At 36.6% G+C, this 25,552-nt stretch overlaps 4 protein-coding genes and 1 long non-coding RNA gene across 5 annotated transcripts; 1 reads left to right on the forward strand and 4 right to left on the reverse strand.

The window, feature by feature from the left end:
* Positions 1-338: 338 nt before the first annotated feature.
* LOC116288872 (proton-coupled folate transporter) lies at positions 339-3,325 on the forward strand. The gene is made up of 4 exons (XM_031695736.2): positions 339-695; positions 1,561-1,695; positions 1,971-2,180; positions 2,382-3,325. The coding sequence occupies exons 1-4, from the start codon at positions 377-379 to the stop codon at positions 3,212-3,214; spliced, it is 1,497 nt and encodes a 498-aa protein (XP_031551596.2). The 5' UTR covers positions 339-376; the 3' UTR covers positions 3,215-3,325.
* Positions 3,224-5,602, reverse strand: LOC116288862 (uncharacterized). Its single transcript, XM_031695728.2, has 3 exons — positions 4,978-5,602; positions 4,246-4,327; positions 3,224-3,638 (listed from the first exon to the last, which is right to left on the reverse strand). The coding sequence occupies exons 1-3, from the start codon at positions 5,600-5,602 to the stop codon at positions 3,515-3,517; spliced, it is 831 nt and encodes a 276-aa protein (XP_031551588.2). The 3' UTR covers positions 3,224-3,514.
* On the reverse strand, positions 5,602-10,706 carry LOC148910781 (uncharacterized). The gene is made up of 3 exons (XM_089030201.1): positions 9,983-10,706; positions 7,451-7,535; positions 5,602-6,413 (listed from the first exon to the last, which is right to left on the reverse strand). The coding sequence occupies exons 1-3, from the start codon at positions 10,575-10,577 to the stop codon at positions 6,212-6,214; spliced, it is 882 nt and encodes a 293-aa protein (XP_088886327.1). The 5' UTR covers positions 10,578-10,706; the 3' UTR covers positions 5,602-6,211.
* Positions 10,707-12,977: 2,271 nt separating this feature from the next.
* On the reverse strand, positions 12,978-15,212 carry LOC148910782 (uncharacterized). The gene is made up of 3 exons (XR_016119824.1): positions 15,116-15,212; positions 13,426-13,517; positions 12,978-13,134 (listed from the first exon to the last, which is right to left on the reverse strand). It is a non-coding gene; the product is annotated as an uncharacterized LOC148910782 (long non-coding RNA).
* Positions 15,213-15,628: 416 nt separating this feature from the next.
* LOC116288875 (venom phosphodiesterase) lies at positions 15,629-25,447 on the reverse strand. Its single transcript, XM_031695740.2, has 22 exons — positions 25,345-25,447; positions 24,768-24,847; positions 24,534-24,653; positions 23,743-23,818; positions 23,163-23,196; positions 22,831-22,908; positions 22,238-22,313; positions 21,662-21,770; positions 21,411-21,460; positions 20,569-20,653; positions 20,433-20,464; positions 20,081-20,151; positions 19,604-19,657; positions 19,146-19,212; positions 18,800-18,887; positions 18,097-18,296; positions 17,670-17,739; positions 17,416-17,567; positions 17,072-17,282; positions 16,730-16,859; positions 16,487-16,652; positions 15,629-16,380 (listed from the first exon to the last, which is right to left on the reverse strand). The coding sequence occupies exons 1-22, from the start codon at positions 25,403-25,405 to the stop codon at positions 16,234-16,236; spliced, it is 2,157 nt and encodes a 718-aa protein (XP_031551600.2). The 5' UTR covers positions 25,406-25,447; the 3' UTR covers positions 15,629-16,233.
* Between the last annotated feature and the right edge of the window lie 105 nt (positions 25,448-25,552).

The raw sequence follows: 25,552 nt of genomic DNA on the forward strand, positions 1-25,552 counted from the left end.
CGCAAAAACTTTTTTACGCCAAATTTGAAACTTTTATCCTGTAATTTTTATTTTAGCATACATAACTAGTAATCTTATGCTGAAATTTTGCAAAAATCAAATATTATTTTTTTACCATAATTGAGAGGCATTATATTAGATCTTGGATCGCAAAATATTTCACTTCTCTTGTCTGACCACCAACATTCAAACACTTTAGAAATTCTGAAACGTTCATGTGATATCGAGTTCTGGATTTAATGTGGCGAAGACATCATTTTTTCCAGAGGATTTTACGATTTCAACTCCAGTCACTCGTGCCTGGCGTGTTCAAAACTATCATTGGGATCCCTGTGTCTTTTTACTTACGTAACAGCAGCAGTCACAGCAGATAAACATGGCCGAGTTTTCAATCATCCGGACTATAATTTCTCTTCGCTATATAATTACTGTTGAACCAGTATTGCTCTGTTACCTGGCATCTTTAGCTCTACAAAAGCCCTTGCTACAACAGTTCCTATACGACTATGTCAGCAATAGCTATAATTTTACCAAGGCTTTGAGTAATGAATTGTGTGACCCGAATAACACGGCCTCAGCTAGAAATGTAAGTTTATCAACTCTTGGTCTGACCGAAACGAATTCGGATTTGACGAATTTGGAGAACAAAGTTCAAGCAAGGACGTCGTATATTCTGCTTCTCTTGAGTATAACAAGTAAGTATATGTGAAAACATCAAATTGCTTAGATAAAATTCGCTAAATTAATATTACTTCAATTACAAATTAAAGATCACCTGATTCACTTATGACATGCCAATAAACAATTAAATGAAATTTATGTACTAAAATGTAGTTTTATTTTATTACTTCTATTGCTGATTTGTTCTTGAAATTTTCTACTTTGGTATCGTTTTCTTTATACGAAGAGAAATCTCTTACTGTAAATTGCTAGATATAAAAAATATATAATATTCAGCTGACGCGTGCCGAGATGTTGAATATCATTAAACATCAATAGTTGTCGCGAAATAATTGATTTATTTATTTAATTTTTTGGTTATTTATTTGTGATATTAATGATTAATGAATTAATTAGCTGAGGTCTAATTTTCAGTACTGAAGTGGAAATTCTATTGAAGTCGAGATAACTCGAATCAATAATTCAAAAAATAGGCTTTTTTAATCGTAAGTGCAACACTGAATTTCCAACATTTGACGTTTAAAGTCGAGATAACCCGAATCAATAATTCAAAAACTAGGCTTTTTTGATCGTAAGTGCAACAATTTCCAACATTTGACTTTTAAAGTCGAGATAACTCGAATCAATAATTCAAAAACTAGGCTTTTTTGATCGTAAGTGCAACAATTTCCAACATTTGACTTTTAAAGTCGAGATAACTCGAATCAATAATTCAAAAACTAGGCCGTATCGTAAGTGCAACAATTTCCAACATTTGAAGTTTATCTAAAAGGGTTCCCAAAGGTAGCCCGAGGTCCTAGTTTCTCGCATACTGGAAGGTGGATTTTTGTATTTCAAATATATGCTGAATTTGAAAATATATATATTCTCGTATCCTAGATACAATTCCGTCAGTGTTGGTGTCGGTGATGTATGGAGCCTGGACGGACAGGGTTGGAAGAAGACCTCTTTTGATCCTTTCGTTGGCAGGATTCGTCATTCAAAACTTGTCAGTGGTTTGTGTTTCTAATTACGGTAAGGAGCACTATGGATATTATTAGATAAAGAGACATACGACATTGCTACAGGGCTCCCTGTGGTCTGATCAGTCGCAAAAAAGGTGTATTAAGTTTTATTTCAAATTGTCAAGAAATTACAAATAAATTAAATTTGAATTTTTAACTGTCACAAATGTCACGCAACATAGACATTCCGTACTTGTTGTTTATTGGTTCAAACTACAGGTGTAATTGTTGCTATGGTAACGACTATCACGTTATATCCTTTTTTTTTTTTTTTTTTTGTTACAGCCCTTCCATACTATTTGCTGTTCATTGGGTCAGCGATATCTGGACTCTCTGGATCGTTCTCGTGTATCTTGCTCTGCGGATTTGCGTACATTTCTGATATCACAGATTCCAAGAATCGTGCATTCCGTATTGGTGTTCTTGAGGCTATGATCTATGTTGGGAGCACTGTGTCTTTTTTTGTGAGTGGAGTCTGGGTACAACATTCTGGAGGTATGTATTCACCAAACCACCTTTTCATTCATTCATAAGTCTACGCACCCATTCTTCCATCCGTTTATTCATCCATCCATTAACCCATCCACTCATTCACTTGCCGATCTCCCATTCATCCATTCATCCATCCATCCACTGATCCATCCAGTTGTTTACCCATCAATTCATTACGATAATTTTAGTCTTTTCTTGTTTCAGGGTACAAGCAGCCATTTTGGGGAGCCTTTGCTATGGCACTTTTCGCCCTTCTTTACACAATCATCGTCCTCCCAGAGTCAAAATGCTCAAACGACACCCAACAAGCTACCCGATTGAACCCATTCAAATGTTCAAGCATCACAAACATGGCAAACATGTTAAGACAAAAACCAATATTAGGTGTGGGTCTGCTAGCCTTCTTATTAATAGTGTTTGGAGCGTTCAACGATATTATAATCATCTACCTCAAAGCCCATCCCATATGCTGGAATGCTCTCCTCGTAGGGGTATGGTACGGACTCCAGACCGCAACCAAGGCCATTGGACTGGTAGTGGGAACAAAAATCTTTCAGAGGTTTTGCTCGGATTCAGTCATGATCCTAATTGGGATAATAAGTTGGATTTTAAACAGCATCATGGTTGCTGTTACGACATCTACTTTAGTATTATTTCTGTCTTTAGTTCCTGGAGTGTTTCAAGCCATGTCTACTGCAGGCACCCGCACAGTGCTTTCCAAGTTGACACCGAGGGACAAACAAGGAATGATTTTTTCAGCGGTCGGGATGATCGAAGCCTTGGCGAGTTTCTTAGCTCCTCTAGTGTATAATACCGTATACCCGGCATCCCGGAATGTACTGCACTTTCCACCTTTTTGTTTTTATATGACGGCTGGGATTTTAGCCTTGGCTGTTCCACTGGTCTTGTTGGTGTATTTCAAAGGAGTGCTTCCAATGAAATATCAATCATTTGTTGATTCTGATGTGCCTTCTGTTGTTGAAGATAAGGACGAAGATAACAACAAAGAACAATGCATCGGCAAAGAAGAAGATTAATATCAAAGCTGTCAACAACTGAACTATTTTTTTATTAACACGTACAAGCCGTTTTTCTTACGTATTCTATGCGCAAATTAATAAAAATTAATTTCAGTGAAGCAAAATTAACTTGCATCATCAATCATTGTTTATCCCAGTGCAGAGCTTACATTCATGTTGGTCTGCGGTAAACCTTCAAAATATCTGCGCCAATTCTATTCTAGTCACATTAATACGCTCGTTTCTAAAGTGATACAAAATGTAAATCCAAATTATCTTCTAAATCACTCCTACCGCTGTCACCATTTTTGCCAAGCTTTATCGTTTGACAAGACTTTTCATTAAAAATCCTATATTTCCACACGATGTTTGGATTTTTTCAGTGATTGTGGTTTTCTTTGGGGCTACATTTTCGTAGCGTTTCAGTTCTTCCATTCTTTCCCTGAAAAACGAAAATATACTTCTGTAAAAGAAAGCATTGATATTGATCTTATATCGAACCAAAGTATAAAATGTATCACATAAGGCAACACGCACACCAAAGCCGCATTCGTACTTTAATCCGGATTAATTAATTTAAAAGCGCAATTCTTTGCGTTTTTGCCTTGCGTCGTTTTCTGTCACTAACAAGGATACTTTTTGTTTCAAAATGCAGCACGCCGGCAAGAAGTTTCGGTGGACGGCCAGGAAAACGAAACTTTTTGGAAACGCAAGCAATCTGCGCATGCTTGGCAGTGTAATTTGGCTGTTCTGGGATGGATGATGATGGCCAGTGATAATGATGATGATGATGATAATGATGGTGATGATGGCCAGTGATGATGGTAATGATGATGATAGTGGTGATGATTCGTAGTGATGATGATGGTGATGACCGAATTCAACTGAAATGGCGTTCTGTATAACGTTCCAAGCGTTTAAGTGTGGACGAAAAACTTTACGCGTTTTCGGTGCGCTACGCAGGCTTGTCCTAAAACGGCGTTTTCAAATTTATCCGGACTTACTGTGGACATGACCCAGATACGCCCTGTCATTTCTCTTAGCTTTACCTCATGATCTCGTAAGCTATTTCGTCAACATCAACATCATCATCACTGTCAGATACGTCATCAGCTAACACAGATTGAATCCCTGAACGAAAAGAAACAAGTAATGTGTAACAAGTATGTTGAATATGCATGGTTGACGGAAGTAAAAAGAAAACCCCCTTCCATATATCTGACTAAACTTTATCGATACCTTTACACAGCCTCTGGGTTGATTGAAGTCAGAGCACGGTAACTCACAGATCGATTTGAATTTAGCTTGTTAGGTTTTGCTAGCGTTAAAAAAAATTAAGGAGAAAACCATCAAATCAAGAGAGGGACCCAATAACATAAACTCTACTCGCGTGTCCAGAAATCCAACCCGAAACCCCAGGGGGGGAGAGGTGAGTGCACTACCGCTACGCCGTGAACCCTTGAACACGATTTCCCTTTTTTTCGTGCGAGGAGAGATACAGTACACGACTTTATGTGAACATTATTTTCGACATTCAAAGTTGTTCTGCTTTGTTAAGATCAATTATACTAACTTTGTTATAAATCATAAATAGATAAATATTCATGATTATATCAGACAGAGAAGAAAACAAGATTTGCCTCTCCAACGTGCTCAAAAAGCTAAAAACTCTACTGATCTGGAAAGCATAAAACTTGTAGCCAAACAAAAGCAAGAGAAATTTTAAAAACAGCTCGCTCAGAGTAGTAGTATCAATCCGATCGAGTTCAATATTTACTTACTAAGTTTGTCTCGAAGGCCCTCAAGTAGATCTTCATATCGTTCAATACTCAAAGCCAGTTGTCCACTTGCTCTATATAAACCACCCAAGCACGAACAGGCCTTACATATCCCATCCAAATCCTTCATCTCACGGGATATTTCGAGCCGTTCCTCATGGCATTCCACTGCAGCGCCCAGCTCAGATCTCAGTTCGTAAACATTCGCCAAATTATTCAAGTTTCTGGAGATCGACTTCCTATCTCCACGATCTCGTGCCAACATCAAAGACTTCTCAAAGCACTCCAACGCCTGGGCTAAATCCCCAGTTCTACTATACAGACAGCCTAGATTCGTGTAAGCTGTCCCTTGCGTTTTTCTATCCCCAAGATCGTGTGCTAATGATAACTGTTTCTCGTAGTTATTCTTCGATGATTTATAGTATCCAATTTTAAAGTATGCAACACCAATGTATCCAAATATGACAGCTTTGTCGTGTTCGACATCTTCTTCGTCTTCCAGTTCTTTGAGGATGTTTTTTAGCCGGTTAATTGTGGCCAAAATATCCGCCATGGTTTGTTCTAGGTATCTAAACTGATTCGGATCGTTTTCTTTGTATGGGAAAATATTTTTCATCATTTTGATCATGAAAGAATGGCAAGTTTTAATGCTCTAGTAATTTATAATTTTAATTTTTATAACAGGTACTTGTTGTTGAGTAAACTAGATTATGAATAACATTAAGTATAACGTTATGTTTTTATTCGGGTTTCCTGTGGATACCCGAGCTATAAAATCTTGGAAGTGATCAAAAAAGTGACAAGTCCTATGACGCGCTGGTAGTTATTTACAATTTCAACAGGTACTTTTCTTATTTAACTAAATTATGAATAAAGTTTAAAGTTATAACTTTACTCGGGCTTCCTATGGATACTCAAGATAAAAATAAAGAAATTTCGTGTTTTCGTTACGTTCGTCCTGTGATCCCTAAGGCGCATGCGCTATGTGCCACTGAACTAAAAGCAAAGGCTAGAAACTCCGAATAGTTTCCGGTCCGAATGAGGTGAATTAACTATTCGTGAGAAGATCGTGAGAGAAATATTGCTTGCCTGGTATTGTCTCATATTCCTCAAAGATGAGAAAGAGAAAGCCCGAGCAAGCGCAGCAATACGTTTGTTAAAAAAAACGAATTGTTATCAAATAGTGTTACGTTACTAGCGAATGAATATTTATTATATATGTGCGCAATTTCATATATCACTTTTTCTCCTTGGCTTCTTTCTTTTTCTTTTCTTTCTTGTCTTTCTTTTCTTTTTTCTTTTCGTCCTTTTTTCCCGCGTCTTCTTCCTTCTTTTTGGCGTCTGTCTTTTTGAATGGATTGTGTAGTTTCAATAATCCCTTTCCTTTTTTCTCGCCTGCCTTTCGTCGTTCTTCTTCTTTTAGTTTTTCTTGAGCATCTCTGCAAGGCAAACATTTTTAATTATTAAACAAATGAATTTGAGACAGGTCCGGCCGTTCGTCCGTCGTCCGTCCGTGCGTCCGTCCATCTTCCATCCGTTCGCTTGTTCGTTCGTCTGTTCATCTTCCAGTGAATGTAAGTAATTTCCAAGTGTTTGTATCGTTAAAGTTGCGCATTTACTTTACCGTTGGTATTTGTAAATATTCTGACACTGAGATGAGGCTAACCCAGAGTAAATGAATTTGTAATCAAGAGACACAGCGGTAATTTGTGACTTGAAAAAGGTCTTTTTTTTAAAAAAAAAAAGGTTCATTTTAACTTGATAAATAATTTTTCAAGGATTTGATGCATGACTTGGACTAAGAAAAGCTAAAAAACCGACCTAATATACTAATGACCCTAAAGACAGGCCATATGTTTGCTCTTCACGGATATTATTTTCGCATTACGTTTTAATAAAGTACATCAGTCCATTATTGGCTAACGCTATAAATATTTGATTACAATATCTTTCTAGCACTGGATAGTGTGGTCATATATCCTCTCGTGGGGTTTGGGTATATATGAGCCTTAAAATACTTTTTGTATTGCTCTAGTATGTGTGGCGGACGCGGAAAGAAAGTAATTACAAAAACTAAGTACAAAAATAACTTTTCATGCCAAATTACCTGTGTTGATTGTTATTGACAGTTTAAATAATATATGATATTCTGCGGTGACCCAAAACGAAATAAATATTAAATACGAAGATTGAAAAGAAGAGAAACGGACGGACGGACGGATGGATGGATGGATGGATGGATGGATGGATGGACGGATGGATGGGATGAGAGTGAATTGGAAGTATCAATGCATGTAAAGGATAGAGTCATGAACGAACGGACGAACGAATGAATAAATAAACGGAATGAGGATATAAGAATAGATTAGTAGATGAGAGAGAACAAGTGAGTGTTATTAACAGAAAGAAAAGATAAAGAAAGAAAACGATGACACCTCTTTCGTTCTGTTTCACGTATTCCAGTCGTTCTACTTACGCTAGTGCTTGCATGGTGACCATATCAAGGTCAATAGCATCATCACCTTCAGAATCAGAATCTTCTGCTAAAGTATCTTGAACCCCTGACAAAAAAAAAAAAAAAGCTATTAAGAAAACCATCACATTCACACAAGAAAACATTAACAAAAGAATCATTATTGTCTCATTTTCGGAATGTCCACGAGAAATGAAAACTGATTAAACATAATGTTGGATTAAAATTAATGCTATGTTTTGTTAGAATACACTGTTTTCTCAAGGTTGCGTGCGCATCCAACATGACGGGCCACAAAACCCAAAAACGCAAATTCCGTAAATTTGATAAGCCAGTTTTATATCTAAAAATAAGAATAATCGATATGATAATTTTTTTATTGAAAAATCTAATAGAAATATATGATAATTCTCATTATAAAGCTCCTGTACTAGTATCGTGTGGCCCGTCAAGTTGGCTGCGCACGCAACCTTGAGAAACGGTCTATTAAATAAAATGTAGTTTGTAATATATTTTTATCATTTATATAAATAGATAAATATTTCAGATTTTATGAATTGTAACTGAAAAGCCCATATTGGGAGTTGCAAATAAAGAATGCATGTATGTATTGACGGCCGTAATCATTTATTCACTCATTTATTCAATAATACATTTATTTATTTATTCATTCATTCATCCGTCCGTTCGTTCTTTAATTTATCCATTAATTTCTTTCCTTCTTTCTTCAATTCCACTTGTTCTTTCTTTCGTTTTCATCTGCGGCTTTATTGGTTTATTCGTGCATCCATTCCTATTTCTCCTTTTTTAAATTTTATCTTATATTTTATCTAATTTATTAAAAACCAATTATCGACAACGAAAAATAAATCGATTTTATACCATAATTTAAGCATAAATTAACTAAAGATCTTAAGCAGGTAGTAACATGACAATATCAACTGAATATTAGTATCTTTAGCCGTCCGTATCTCCTGTCAAACACTTATACTCTATAAATACAAGAGACAGTCTATATATAGCACCACGAGACAGTCCACACACGTAACATCAAAAGGAAAATATAACTAACCAATGTTCTATCCTGTCGCTACCATTTCTACTAATATGGAGTAGCTTTAGTAAGATAGTAAAATGGTTCCGCACACGGCAACATCACGATACAGTATTGACGACCTTCCTTGACCCAATCACAGCGCGCGCAATCACTAACTGCTTATCCAATCAAAATGATCGGGCACAGCACGATCACGTGCACATCACGGCTCGTCCTTCACGTGAAATATTGCACAGCCATACGGGGGAAAAATGGGACGGAGAAAACTGCTAGGAAAAAATTAATTCCGAGCAACGGAAAAAAGGCAAGGTGGCGCGATGTTGTCCCGCTCTGGCGCATGCGTAATAGTTGAAAACATGTAAACTTGTTCTCGTTGTCGTTCTCCAATCTGAAGCTCAGTATTGCTGCTTCTGCGCAAGCGCTAGCGCTTATATCGTTATACTACCTTTACTACCTACTACTACCAATACTACCACTACTACTACTACTACTGCAACTATTACTGCTTCCCCTACTAGTAAGTAGTAACTACATTTTTTGCTGTTTTTGCTTTTGTTGCTGCTCGTGTTGCTGCTGCTACGGCTGCACTTTGCTACTATACGATACGATAATTATACATAAATCACCCTAAACCCAAGAGTGAATAATATCCAAAAGTCAAAATCTATTGATCGAAAAACAAATAAAAAAACAAACAGCAACAATGAAAAATAATCAGGGTTTGCCTGTTTAACAAATGGGATCCGCTTTCTTAAATAAAGAAAAGAAACTGTTGCAAGATTCGGTGACAAACAATATGCACTCTAGAATCCATAAATCTTGGATAGCAATTAACGTTTCATATGATTAACAGATTACCTTAAACTGTCTAACAACGAACACTACCCAAAACCATAGAAACCCCGTCAGGTTTTGCATCAATATCAGTCGCGACAATTTTATTATCTTTGACAAAATTCTTGATAATCTTAAATAAAATTATATGAGACTTTTTTAAACAAATTTGAAACAAAAGAAAGAAAACAAAAGATACGCAAGGTGGAAGACGTGGACAATGATAAAAGTACTGATTAGTTTTGAAAAAAGAACTTTAATTAGTTAATAGTTGCATAAAAACATTACGTAATGTTTCGCGTAGAATCCTGATTTTAGATTTTTTTAAAGCGTACAAAATATATTTGGAAGAAAGAGAGAAAGATAGGTAGTAGAAAACGTGGAAAATGGACAATAGTGCTGATTACTTGTGATTTAAAAAACTGTATTAGGATTTATTTAGTCTAGTGAATAAAAACTTAATTTAAATTAAGTTTTTCGCGTAGAATCTTCGTAATCTTAAATTTTAAAAAAGCCCTTTCAAAAAATATTTGAAAGAAATAAAGATAGATAGATAGACAGCGTGGAAATGGACAATGGGGCTGATTAGTTGTGATTAAAAAAGCTGTATTAGAATATATTTAGTCTAGTGAATAAAAACTTACGTAATTTTTCGCGTAGGATCTTGAGCATTTCTTGATAGTAATGTATACTTGTTTCCAAGTCGCCAAGCACATGATACAAGTTCCCCAAACTAGCACAAGCTTTTCCAATACCATTCGTGTCTTTGAGTTCATGTGATAGGGCAAGTCTTTTGTGATGGCAGTCCAGAGCTTCGTTTAAATTTCCCTCTAGTTCATAGATATTAGCAAGATTGTTGTACGTTCTTGCTAGAACGCGCTTATTTCCAGACTCAATACCGATTGTCAGTGCAATTTCAAACTCTTCTTTTGCTTGAAGAGAATCCCCACATGCTTTATTGATGCATCCTAAATTACAATGCGCTCTTGCTTTTCCCTTTTCGTCTTCTAATTCCGTAGCAAGGGCCAGGTATTTTTCTTGATACTGCCTTGCTAAATCAAAGTTTCCTATTTTAAAATACGCCAGACCTAAACAACTCAAAACATTGGCTTCATCTGGTTTAACTTCAGATTCAGAGGCATCTATTAAAAGATCTTTGAGTTCTCTTATCTTTTCGGCGATTTCAGTTTCATCTTCTTTAACCAAGCGAAATTGTTTAGGATCATTTTCGTCGTCCATGTTTCACACGATAAGCTTTTTTTATATATCTCAGAATAAAAAATCCATGAGAAATCACTAAGAAACTCGCAATGTATCAAAGAATGTTGTTTAGGTTTCTGAAGACCAATCACTGACAAGTGTACTCCGTTCAACGCGGGTTCTTCAGCGGGTAAAAAAAAAAAAAATTGCACAAACCAAAACTATAAGCTTAAAAATATTTGTGGGTTGAAATTTTCTTTCCTGTTTTGTGTGGTTCAACTTCTCACACAAAAACAATTAATGTTGGGTCTTTTTGTCTCGACTTTGAAAGCATGGGCGATTTTTGTTTTAAGTGAGAGACCAATATTCACAACAATTTCATAACTCAGTATTTCAAGACCTTAAAAATCTTGTGATTTGAAGTTACGGCTAATATCCTACTAAATGTCAGTTCAAGCTGGATATTTCACAAAAGGCTTCTGGTTGACTGCTTTTTTGTGTCCAAAAGGATAAAGTTTTCTGCGGTTTTGTTTACATTTATGATGGAATCCTGAAACAGGTGCGTGGTCAGGCGAAGTAAACAGCCGTCAATAAGATATTCAAATGTACGGTCCCCCGCCCCCTCCCCCTACGCACACAAATGGATTCACTTTGAAATTCTAGAGAAGTGCATCCTGGCTAAAGAAGAAGAAATCGCTATTAAGTATCAATATCTGAAACGAAATATCTATTCCACTGGAAGACGTTAGTGCTATCGTATAAACTTTATATTATGCGAAGCGGCATTTTTCGTGTTTGCCGCGCTCGGCCTTCGCGGAAAATCAAAGCTAGTTTCCATCAACACAGTGTTCTTCAATCGCTGTCACCAGAGGCACCCTCTCTTCAAATCATTTCTTTTTAAGAACACGAGAAAAATTTTGGCAAACGGGCACCACGTGTTCGTGTTGCTTGATCTTCCGAAAGTCGAAGTTAGTTGCCATCAACACAGTGTTCTTCAATCGCTTTAACCAGAGACACTTTCTCTTCAAATCATTTTTTTAAGAATTAAGTCGAAAATTTTATTTTCCCATTTCACTTATTGTACATGCTTTTATACGCGAACGTACAAATGAAAAAGAAAATATCAAATAACTAATTGTGAAGAAAAACTCTGGCGAGAAAAGACACGTAGTCGTATTTTCTCTTAAATATCGATATCCTAATCCTAGGTATCTAAGGGGAAAAACTGGCTTAGATAGCAATGAATACGTAATAATCGCGATCGCTAGACCGAATTTGTGTGGAAAATGAAGATCGTGAATAATTTCGAATAAATGGGTAAAACATATAATCGTGTTAAGTAAAGAAGTAAAATGAGGATATGAAATTCGAAGCAAGGAAAAAAGATCGTAATGAGTAGAAAAATGAATTAACAAAAGAGTAAATTATCGTCTAATAATGCAATATAATGAGACAAACGGTTCATTTTCATCTCAGCCATGTGTGGTTCACTTTTGCTTCAAAGTGAATACAGCGGGGGTTTTAGAAGTAGGAGTATTAAGAACATTATATTTTCAATGATAACAAAAACTAGTTAAATCGTATTCTGTGTCTGTGATAAGTGGTGGACGATAATTATAGACTTTCAAACGGAAATCGTCTTCTCGATTTTAAAAGACAGTCGCTATACTTAGAACATGCATACATAATCATGAACTTGGCAAAAAATAAATTCAACTCGAGTAAACCCCTGCTGGGAAATTTTGACAATACTGAAAAATAAATTTTCTTGATAGGAATTCCACTTAAAAATTATTCGCAGAGCCCGAGATGAATAATTGTCTTAGTATAATTTTAGATTTGAATGTCGGAGAAAAGACGAAATTCAGGATTAAAAGAAAACCTTTTAGTATTTATACTTCCGATCTGGTAAACTTTGGGAAACCTCATAATAACCGCTCGAGAAGTGGTTATCGTCTCAGAATCACCGGTCGCTCGACCAATCACAGCGCGCGAAACTCTATATTATTCAAGTCTAAAATTATGATACTTATCATTTATCTGGCAGAGCATGTTAAAAATCACGCATGCGCGCCGGTATGTCTCGTTATTTTGAAATACGCCGGAGATCGTGTCAAGTCAAATATAGAATATCTTTATCTTTAAAATGATTTTCCCGGAGGTTTTGTCGAAAACGATTTATGGAAAACACATTTGAATTTAAAATAGACTTTAGATTATGATATAATATTTCAAAAAAGATATTTTTGTCTTGGCTTTGAACTTTTTCCGTAATAAGGAAATATTTAAAATATTAAATTTATTATGATAAATTTTCATCTTTTATATTAGGTAGATATTGTAAGTGACGAAAAAAGAGTTTATGTCTCCTCGTTCGCTTAGAGGAAAGAAACCATTAGATAATGTTTTGTGCACAAAATATCAACTTCAAGTGTGGTTTTTGTTGATGAGGAATAAAAACTTGGAGAAGATTAGACCTTCAAGTAACAAGAGAGATTATAATATCAAATAAACTTAACTCACATGTAAATGTGTAACGCCATGCCGTTGGTAACGAGGACCCAGTGTGGATTTTTAATCTGCCAATCTCACCCTGCTGAAAATGAAAGAAAAACAATAAGAAAGAAAGAAAAAACGAAAGAAAAGATAATAATAATAAAAGCAAGAGCGGGAAAAAGGAAAGGTGAAATGAGAGAAGAGAAGAGACGGACGGACGGATGGACGGATGGATGGATGGATGGATGGATGGATGGATGAATCGTGATCTCAGAAACACGCTCACTCTCTCAAGAGCGAGAAAAAGGAAAGGTGGAATGAGACAAGAGAAGACGGACGGACGGATGGATGGATGAATAAATCGTGATCTCAGAAACTCTCTTTCTTCTACCCTATATCACTTAAGCAATTCCAGTTCCTCTTCTAATCAACCAACACCGCTAATCTCCGGATATGGGTATTCCTGGCTGGACACCAACATTTCTGGAAATAAATAGAAAGAAAAACTTAATTAACTAGAGCTTTTACCAATCCAAGTGCAAATATAATTTGACCCGGACCAAAAAAAGAATGAATTGAACGGCAAACAGCGTTATATGTTGTCATTGAATACAATCACTATGAATAAGTCTGCAGTTGACTATTGGGCAGCAGACATTAGGTGCAAGTTATAACAATAACTTAATTTCTTGGGTATCGTATATATTGGTCTCGATGCCCTAAAAGAGGCAACAGTGGGTCGTGTTGTGATAAGTTTTGAGGTTACGGTGCTACCAACGACATAGGAATAGGCCTTATTCGTGGTGTGACAATTCAGCGTGACAAACCTCCAGAGGATTCATTTTCTTTTGTTTTTACTCTTCGAAAAATTCACGAGTATCCCAAAGGATACGAAAGAAATAACGATGATATCCCGACGAGTTTCAAAACAATAGCTGTTCATTCCCTTAGAGGTTTGTCACGTTCACTTCTTAAAGTGTCCAGATGAATATATACGAATACTTTTTTTTCGTAGCCTACTTTACGAGGAATGAGCAATAATCAAGATTGTGTGATAACGCAAATCAAGCTGATTCTCAAACTGCTTAGATCAATACAAATACATTTTGTTTTTCATGTAGGCTACTCTATGAGAAATGAGCAATAATCAAGAATGTGTCAATAATGCAAATCATCAACACTTTTTGGACTTCATATAATTGCCGATTACGTTAAATTGGTTTGCCTTCCTGAAATAATGTAATTATCTTCCTCTTTCAATAAGATTGTACCGTATTCATGTTGACACAATGAAGTTCATTTTAATTTATAAGAGCATACGAATGTCGACATATTGAGTACAAAATAATCTTATTATGCTTAAATATGACACAAATGAAGAGCTGTTAGGACGCTTAAAACTGAAAGATGCTCCTTCCGTTGCAACTCATGGATGGATGGAACAATGGATGGATGGTTGGATGGGTGTCTGGGTGTGGATGGATGGGTGGGTGGTTGCATAGGGGGTGGGTGGGTGCATGGAGGGTGCATGGATGGGTGAAAGGATGGATGGATGGATGGGAAGGTGTAGGAATGTATGATGGATTAATGGATGAATATAAACTATTAAGGTTCCCGTTCCGTTGCAACTCATGGATGGATGGATGGGTGAATGGATTGATGGGTTGGTGTGGATGGGTGGATGGATGGGTGAATCGGTTTGGATGGATGGGTGTGGATAGGTGGGTGTAGGGATGGGTTGTAGGGATGGGTTGATGGAATAATGGATGAATATAAACTATTGATTGCATAACAAAGTTCAAATAAAAGCATAGCCAAATTAAAGTTACATGTCGCTGTTAAAGTAAATTAAATAGCTTACTGTGATAGGAAGCAATGAGATATAGAAACTTGACTCAAATAGCCATAAATAAGCAGAAAAATGTATTTAATAGGGGAGAATGCATAACACATTAGCAGGATTAGTAAGCTAAGCCACAGGTAGCCCAATCGCATCTGGCTGGTAGGTTCCTAATCTATAATTTCCAGCCTATAAAACAAACTTTTCTGATATCCTTGATTCAAAATTAAGTGAGACTTACCTTTTATTAGGTCGTTAGCTTTATGTGTTTCATCTTAACTTCTTCGGACTTCTTCGTAGAAACGTTGAGTGAATCACATAATCTTGTGAAGTGTAGAAGAAACCCCGATGCAAAAAGTATCTCAAATCATAGAATTTTCATGGAAATTTATACTGAACTGCTTGAAGAGATAACTAAAGTTGCTTTTGAATAATTGAGGAAATATTAGGCTATATTTTTGAGCTAAAGAAAGCCGTTAAGTTCGAAATATCGACCTTTGAATTCTGCAGTTTGTTCAGCATATGATAAACATGGCGACCAGACGAACTGAGCATGCGTAGTTTTACCAGACGCGTATTATTTTCCCGCCAAAATATACAAAAATATACCTTAAAGCAAAAACAAGCAAATGACCAAGATATATGAATAACAAACAAAAAATACGGAAATAAGAATAAATAAAAAAGAGAATAACAAAATCATGAAGACTCAAAGTTATAATAAATAATAAACAAAAATAAGAAACTCAAACAGGAAAAGAAAATTTTGTCAGTTGACTGCGATGAACTCCCGGCTTCGTGATCTTTAATTTTTCGTTTCACTGACATTATTCACCTTACATCATTTTCAGCAGCATTTTCAGCTTTATTATTTTAATAGAAAAAGAGAAAATAATATTATAGTATTTCTCTCACACTCACAAATAAAGTATACAGATAATTTTCATCGTGAACATATAGATGTAAATTATAAAATAATTGGGATAGTACTCGCGCTACGATTGGTCGAAAACCATTTTTGATGAGGGTATCAAAACACGCTCGCGTCATTCTTTACAAATACATCAGAATACGATATTTTTTCGTTTTTTTTGGCGTGTTTGTTATCTTATAAATTGATCTGCTAAATCATTGTCATCAAGAGAATCCAATTCATAATTAAAGCTAACATATCAGAATTAAATTAGATCACCTATAGTATTTTTGAATCAAAATTTGTTTCAATATATTTGAATATCATATTTTCGAAATAAAAAATCATATATGAACTCGTTAATGGTTGATAAAGAGCTTTTCGAAATTTTCAAATCATATTAGCTTACGTAAAAACCTAAACCTTAATGTATACCAATCAATTAACTATAACCATAATTCTACAGGTGTAAATGTTTTAAGTCGCGCCTGCTCCAGTGGGGGTAAACCGCTGAAGAAGGTTGAACCAGTTAACTTTTCGATGTCTCTAACCGTAGCCGAGTTGTCCAGCAAGTATTCTTTAAAATTCTGAAACTGTTAAAATGCAGAAAAATTAGTAAATATACATAAAAAGTGAAAAGCAGACAGACAGACAGGCAGACAAACAGACATAAAACTGAGACCAAAGTGTCTAACATACCCAACAGTGGCCTTTGTCGTTGTGTGGTAAAATAAAAGACATGACATCGAGGCGACCATCACATCCGGGAACTTCATAATACGGGGTTTTAGTTTCGTCACATCGCACGATTATCTTGTAAAAATGCGTTGGTATTGCAACCGTGTTTACTTGGTTTTTAATCCACCTGGATAAATCAATATTTGCTTATTCACATGTTACGATTTCCTATTCCATTTAATACCATTTTTCCTAATATCTCACCTACTGACAGATTTATCTTCGTCACGCAATCCATCAGCATTTTTATCGAAAATAGAACCGGAAATGACGTAAACAGTAGTAAAATTTATCGCCAGATCACGAACATAATCTTCAAGATTTGCCCAATCACCTACAGGAGAAATCACAATATCTCACTAAGCCAAGAAGTCCCAGCTTAGCCTGCGTTGCATGGTGGTCTGCGGTGTTTTCCCTCCCCATCTCCCTCTCCTCTGAAACAAAAACTGCAAAAACAACAACAACAAAAAAACAGGGCAGACCGCCAAGCAATGCAGATGACCAGCTAGGCAATCGAATAAGTCACAAGAATACGGTCATACATACCTCTATTAAAGATATAGTACTGTGGCACTATGTTGCTTAGAATAAACGTGTTCAATGCAGCGGTTGCATTGTAATCAAAGTCGGCATTCGGTACCAGGTGACCTCGATCCATTCCTGACTTATAAAAATGAGTGCACGTAGAAGTCTGGTTATAAGTTAGACGGACATCATGTCTGAAGCAATTCTGTCGTGGAATTCTTTGACCTGCTTTCTGCAGCCAAAAGAAAAAAAAATCAGTATCCTATCAAGAAAACTCATTGACAGGTGCTAATCTAAATCTTATTTCACAATCCACGCAGAGGGACACTCTCAGGTAGGGTCAACAAGGTCTATTGCGTCCTTACCTCCCCATCCAATCTGTACCCCACCCAGAGGGGCACTCTCAGGTAGGTACTAAATCCATTGATGTATTCCTTTTGGTTCAGGATACAGCCTCCTTCACCAGCACCTCCTTGAGGAAGTCCCCATGGTAAGTTATGTCTCTGATATTGGGAAACTGAAAGAAATAAATTTAAAAATATTAATAACATATTGAAATACTATACAATGGGCAAAAACAACCATTGGGTTTTTCTAACAAATAAGCCAGATTACGTACCCTGCTTGCTCGTAAGATCTAACAAATCATCTAACTCTTCGACTTTGAGCTTAGAAGAATCCCTTTTCAACTGTTAAAAAAAGAAAACGAAGTAAAATTGTCTTCCAATTCTAAATCTATTTGGATACCACAAGCTTCGAAATTCAGAAGAAGACTGGTAAATAAATCTTGGTCCATGAAATTGGAGGATTAGCACCCGCTCACATGGACCAAAAGGACCTTTGAGTGTTAATGCATAGAATTCAATATGGTCCTTTTTGTCCATGTAAACGAGTGCTAACCAAATCGAAGAGGGAGAGAGGGGCTTGATTTAGGGACGCAGTATGGAAAAGCTTTGATCTCATTCCCAAAATCAGGCCCAGAATCCTATGCAACCATCCCAAGGCAATATCAGTCTTTCTTTGAGACTTGTCGAATAAGCGCTTACGTCACAGTAGGGGCACACGCAGTATCTGCAGTCTCTGCGCTCAGCGGCAACATTCTTTCCAGGATATTTACAGGTTTCTTGATCAAACAGTTTGCCGTCTCCTTGGAGAATGGGCTTTGGAGCATCAACAGTAGAGCTAAGTAAGTGTTGCAGACTACCCGGCATTCCATCGTTGGGTGCCGGAGTAATATCAAGGAGGCCTGAAACGAGTCATTTTCAAACATCGATCTAGGCATTAATGGGATTTTACTGTTATTCATTTAGAAGCAGGCAGGACATTCTCGCTCATTTTGTCGACAGATAGACTTTTTCTGATATAGCGAACATGGAGCATTCTGGTCTAGCTTACGAACATCTTTAGTTCATCATGCCTTATATGGTGTTATTTGTACCCAAGCTAGATCACAATGCATCCTGCTTTTCGAACATGCGCATTGGCTAATGCTTACTCCGTGTACGCGTATGGAACCGAACACTTAAATGTACACAGTAAACAACTGCAGTTTTTTTAGGCACCGTTTATCACACACTCTATCGCTAGGACTAATTCTTTTTGTTTGTCTTTGCTTTGTTTTGTTTGGTTGTTGTTGTTGTTGTTTTTTGCTTTCACTCAAGAAAGTCACTCAAGACTAAAATCTTTCCCTAGCAAAAGATACATCATTTCTTAGTTACCACAGGAAAACCAACTCGTAAGTACACTTACTTGCAATCATATTGTAAATTTCCGTATTACTAAAATGATCGACGACAACGCCCTTCTTAAACGACGGCCCGTAAGCAACAAATAAAGCCTGTAAAAAGAACAAGACCTACTTACAAATGTCATCACTGTATTATTCGCAACTCATATACGACTCGAGGACTAGAGAGAGGTTGTTCACAAGATTACGGCTCTCTCGGTCTCATTTATAAAGCGTAAAGGAAAACGTTTGCCGATTGGTAATCGCAGGCATTGCGCGCAAATCTCTCTCTAGTCTCTAACTGATATGGCGTCATCCATAAAAACATATCCGGGATCAAAATCAAATGCGTAATTCCTTCGCGCATACCCTCATGCTCTCGGCCATCGGGTCATATCCATGGTAACCTATGTTTCTGTAACAAGGTAATGAAGAGCTGTGAAATAAAAATTGGTTGAAATAGTTAAAATATCAATATAATAATGATAATAATAATAATAATGATGATGATGATGATAATAATAACCAATATCAGAGGGACGTAAAAGAACCACTGAGGACGTAAAGAAACCCTGGCAGTGACCACCTTCAGCGCCTGCACCTCATACTAACCATGCATCTCTGACATATCTGACATTTACACTCAATGTAAAGCGCCTTCTTGAATATATCTATATAGAAAGCGCGCTCTATAGATCATAAATCATTGTTATCATTAAAAATAACTGGATATGCATTTTAGCGGAAAAGTCGATATCATAAGACAAAACTGTTGTATTTTTTACTGCGTAATTGTTATTCAGGAAAAGAGAAAAGTTTGCGCTTACTTTGTACCCACTAACCAGCCATCTTCCGATATCACTATGATGTCTCCAATACGACTACAAAATAGAAAACACAAAGATCATTTACTCTTACAGAACTCATAGGTAATTGTTATGACGTGAGGTAAAGCCTGGTTCTTAATTGCTAGCGATGCAATTAAGCCGACGCAGAAGCCGCAGTAGCTGCAGCTTACTGTGAGAAGAAGTGAAGAAAGCACCAGCACAAGCGCAAAAAAAAAAAACACGAATTTTTGCGTCGGGTTACGTCGCTAGTGAGAATTAGGCTTTAAGCTCCCATGAGCTGCATGGATAAAAAGCTGAAGCAAAATTAATGGCTACAAGAAAAAAGCCATGAAAAGAAAGCATTTAAAAAAGTGTTACGACTGCATCGATCTGCTTCGTACCTGCCTAACTGACGCGAACTTAAAAATGGCTAAAAGCAAATAAAATATTAAAATAGGGTTACGACTGCTAGCGTACCTGCCGTAGGAGTAGTGCAACCTCTTAGGAAGTTCCTCTTTGGCAAATACCCGCATGTAACGAGACTTACACTATAAAATAAATCAGTAAACTTGAATTGTCTTACAGCACTTCCCAATAGCAGGCTCGGAATCGTATAATTTACTGTCAAAGTAGGATTTTGATGAACTTGTATCAAAGTGTTTCCATTCCATTGTCAAAAAACGTTTTTAAGGGCACATTCTTATTAGGAATGTTGATTGACGTCCAAGAAGACGGACATTGTCGCAACGACGATTCTACGCGTGTAAGTAAGAAGCACTTAAACGGAAAACAGACAGACAGAAAGCTTTCGAATAGAATGAATTCTTACCTGAATGCGCGAAAGAATTTCGGTTTTATTTACTGTTAAATAAAATAAGAATTTAAAAATGTAAGAGAAAGTTAACTAGCTCGATATTTGTGCAAGGAGAAAAAAAAGAAAGTGAAAAAAACGGATATTTACTTACAAGATCCACCTCGTTTTGGGCTAAGTGACATAAAGGGTCCTCCATATTTTTGTAAAGAGAAAATGTCATTTAAAGTAACATCATACTGTTGAGCAAGACAAAAAAATCCCTCAACTGCCATACGGCGTTATCTACATTTCTCATTTTAGAACGCAAATATTAAGTCCACTGAGCAAAACTAATTTGAACCTCGTGGTATTTTGAACCATGTGACGTAATAGCCGCCATATTGGATGACGTTTAACAAAACACTTTTAGTATTTGGTCGACTTGTACCCCATTCACACCTAAACGTGTTTAGTTAAACTATGTTTTCATTAGGAAGAAAATTGAGAAACTAGAAACCTACAATATAATGAAACTTTCTAAAATATTATCAGAGCAAAGACAAAGGATAGTTTACATGCCTTAATTAACCAAATATTGTGCAGTGTTCGTAGATAGTTTTTCAAACCTGTTTAGTTAAACCACTTTAAAACATGTTTAAGCCTTGGTGTGAATGGGGTATTGGTCTTGGATTCGCAACAAATTAACATAATACCATGTCTTAGCTTTTTTATATTCTTATTTAAAACGATGCACGCCACCAATACCTTTTCTCATCCTCAGTCAACAATAATGATGAAGGCGATCGCTGGCTATCGCTATCAGTCTCCCTTTCCCTCATTCTCTTCCCCACTCAAGTCTCCTCTGTCTGCATCGTCAAAATGCGTACGAAACCAATACCCTATTTATGGCTAATCATATAGCCTTTCTCTGTAGCCTTTCTCAATCCCCTTGCGCCAAGCTAGCAGACCAACAATCGTGATGAACATACAAAAAAGAATGTTTTGATCAGATACCTCGTCTAAATAAGTTATCTTCTTAGCACTACAGTTTGTAGAAGCCATTCCTACAAAAACGAGATCAAGAACTGAACATCAGTTAACATCTCGTACGAGACAGTTACCTTTTTGTTTCATTTATATGAAAATAAAATGGGGGATCCAGGATTATTTCAATGAAGGGCGTGTCTGTAACTTTGTAACTTTGTAACTTTGGGCATGGCTGTAACTTCTCCCCCTAGAACCCCTGATCTCTTTTGGATTCGTACCGTGGTCTGCCAGCATGATGACGTTGACTTTGTCCTTGAGTGACCTCTCCTCCAGTCCATCGAACAGCATTCCAATCATCTTGTCGACGTACCTTGTTTGGTTATCAACCTAAATATGATTGGTTTATGAAGACAATGGGTTTTAGTTATACTTTGTTTGCCATGGTTACCAGGACACTTGTATCTTATTCTGTAATTAGTAATTTTTGGTCCCTTCCAGGAAAAAAGGTTCCTCAAAAAAAAAAAAAAAAACAACTAAAAAAGCACTACACTCCCTCCTTCCCACCTTTATCAATAGGCAAAGCACCACCTTTATTTACGCTCCTGATCAAGGCAATGTGTTATACTATGCCATGGTTACCAGTACAATACAACAATGTTCCATCTTATTCTGCAATTCCTAATTTTGGCCCCTTTCAAGAAATTTTTTCTAAACTACGCCCCCCCCCCCCCCCCCAGCATAAAAAAAAACGAAAGACGCCACCTTCGTTTATTTATACTTTTCTCTTGATCCATGGTAAAGTACTCTTTTATTTTTCTTTCATCGCTTCTATCTGTTTTGTTATAGATACTTACTTCAGGAGAGTCTGGTCCGTAGCGATGACCAGAAGAATCAGGTTCGTGGAAATACAAAGTGATAAAATCAGGACGTCTGTGAAATAACAAAGGAAATGAATGAATGGTCGACTGACCAAAAGGAGAAAATGTCTGCATTAAAAGGATTAAGGCGCACTGCGCATGTCAGAATTCGAAAAACACGAAAAAGTTTCGACTTCTAGATCATTTTGATTCGTGACTTGAATGAAAACCTAGGCGAGGTTTTGTATCTTCACTTTGGACAAATCACTTGGACGCCTTATTCCCGCCAAATAAGATGTTCGCGTCGATCCTCATTGTCCCGCCAAGAGAGCATGAAGGACTATGTCCCTAGGTCTCTCGTATTGGTCCCGCCATTAATATTTTTGCGTCCGCTCGCGTTCATCTTTTCCCGCCAAAAAATGTTCGCAAAGGGTTTTCCGCTAAAATTTTCCTTGCGTTCGCGCCTTTTCCTGCCAAGAAACTTTTTGCGTTCACCTTTTCCCGCTCATAACTTTTCGCGACCGCCTTTTCCCGCCAATTTTTTTTCGCTTTTGTTTTCTTTCACCAATAATTTCCCGCCTGTGATTTACCTTTTTCCGTGGCTTCCTCGAACAGGAAGATCTAACCATTGGAGCACTTTTTCAACACGGGCCTCGAATGGATGGCTCCTAATAACAATAACAGCAATATATGTAAGTATATATGAACTGTAAATTAGTTGGGAGCAAAGAAAGCGAAGTATTTTCCTTACAGTAGTAAAGGTGCGATATTACAGTAAAGATCTTGACCGATATATTGCAAAAGACAAAAATGTATCACAAAGAATGAGCCCATTCTAAGGTACAAATATTACACAATATTCTAGGAATTCAGGAATATATCTTATCTTAAAAATAACTCAAAAGTATATATTTCAACTTACTGGTTATAATACATTGTAAAGTTTGGCCGCATTCCTTAAAATAACAAAAACGAGTTAGTCCACTAAATCAGTACCATATCCGAAATAGGACCACGATGGCTTCATTGACCTCTACTACCATTCTCCCTTGCAAACTTTCTTTTGTTCGGTTAATTAATTAGCACTAATTTTCTTACTATTCTCACGAGGGAATGCAAATATAAATAAGAAAGAAAATTCGCCAAGCATTATGGTAGTGGGAGTCTAATGACCCATCCATGAAAAATTCCTATTTGAGAGAAAAAGCACAGATAATCAGAAAAGTAACAGGACTGTCAGGGACAGTGGAGCATAGTTTTTTAAGAGGGGAGGGGGGGGGATCTGGGGGTTTCAGGGAATGTCTTCATGCCCCCCTAAAAAATGAAAATGGGGTTTCCAGTGCCATGGTTTTGAGGTGCATCTCACATATTTATTGTATTATAAAGTCATGTCAAAGCTTTAGGGAGCTTGTAACAACAAAATCATTTTCAGGCTGAAGAGACATCCACCTCTGCGGTGCCTGACTATCAGTCAAATATAGAAGTATATGAACATAATATACCTTTAATAGGTATCTCGGATCCTACGAAAAAGTATGAGGCAGCAACAAGCCCATTCTTCATGGCAGTCTGCCAAAGCTGAAAGTATACGCCAATAAATGAGGTCAATATAGTTTAGGGTGATTTCAATTAGTCGAACCAATCAGTCCAAGCAGCCACTTCTAAAATTGAATGCATCAGTTCTTAGAACTGGTTCAAGCTGCTTTGGTCCGGTCATAGGAACTGATGCATACCTTTTGAAAACCGGCTGCTGGGCCAATCAGTTCGACTTAAAGTGCCTTTAGGTTAATGGAGTGCCTGTGATTCCCGTCCCAGCACTTATTTCCTTAAGAAACCTTTTTTCTAATTATTTCCTTAAATTAGTATTTTCAAAAGGATGTAAAATTGGCATTTGTTTCTAAGGTGATTCCTTAAATCAAAATCTTCAAAATAATGGTTTGCTGCAACTAAATTGAAGGAGAAAATGAGAAAAAATGCAATGAAGTAATGGAAAGATCATATCTCATGATGGAAGTATGATATAATATGATACTGAGGACTTCTTATTCCTCTTGCAACAAAGCCACCATCATCTAAAAATTAACCATCTAAAAATTGTGAGGTTCCAGAAAATTTCCATACCCCACCATGGAGGAAATTTTTAAAAAATTTCCCAAGCCCCTCTGGGATTTTCAATGTTCTTCTATACAAACTTTGTAATTTTGTTTTTCCTCTGATCCCCCACCCCCTGGGAATTCCCAATTTTCTCCATGGTGGGGTATGGATACTTTCTGGAACCAAACATTACACTTACTGGCTCTCCTTTCCACCATTTAGAGTCAAATGAACTTTTTCCACCTATCTTAAAGGTGTCCTTCAATGTAGGGTCATAGAAACTGTTCCCAACTATGCCATTATGAGCTGGAAACAATCCCTGTCAAAAATACATCAGAAAGTCATACGTTGACATGAAAAGAAATTGTTCAAGTGTTACCATGGTAACCAAAACTAGAAATACCATAATAAGACTGGCATAGCATATACTTACAGTTATTATTGAGTAGTGATTTGGAAAAGTTTTTGTGGGGAACTGTGGCTGTAGAAACTTAGCACGTATACCATTCTTGGCTTGGAAAATGATAAATATGAATACCCTATATTATTATCACTATCATTATCATCATCATCACTATTGCTATTATCATCATCATCATCACTGTCCATTGCTATTATCATCATCATCATTATTGCTATCATCATCATCATCATCACTATTGCTATTATCATCACTATTGCTATCATCATCACTATTGCTATCATCATCATCATCACTATTGCTATCATCATCATCATCATCATCATTACTATTGCTATCATCATCATCATCACTATTGCTATTATCATCATCATCATCATCACTACTGCTATTATCATCATCATCATCATCATCACCACCATCATCTCTATTGCTATCATCATTATAATTTATCATCATCATCATCACTATTACTATTAAGGCAACATTTTAACAATTCATTTCTATCATAGTTTTTTAAACTACCAGTATTAATACTATAAACCACGGTTTTTGCCTGCCACTTTAGCATAAGTATAGAATATCTTACCTAATTTCTGAATATTTGGTGCAGTTCCTCTGCCCAAATAACTATACTTAAAACCATCCATAGATATCAGAATCACAGGATACCTTCATAGGTAAAAAGGACATTCTAAATAAGTTTATTTCTTTTAATAGACTTCATTTAGTGACCAAGGCATTATTTACAGGGGGTATCAAAGCAGTAGCAATCAGATTTGGACAGTGGTCTGGTT

Source organism: Actinia tenebrosa, unplaced genomic scaffold (genome assembly GCF_029948245.1).
Source record: "Actinia tenebrosa isolate PJP-AT-01 unplaced genomic scaffold, QUT_ActTen_1.0 PGA_scaffold15__27_contigs__length_11533743, whole genome shotgun sequence".
Lineage (NCBI taxonomy): Eukaryota > Metazoa > Cnidaria > Anthozoa > Actiniaria > Actiniidae > Actinia > Actinia tenebrosa.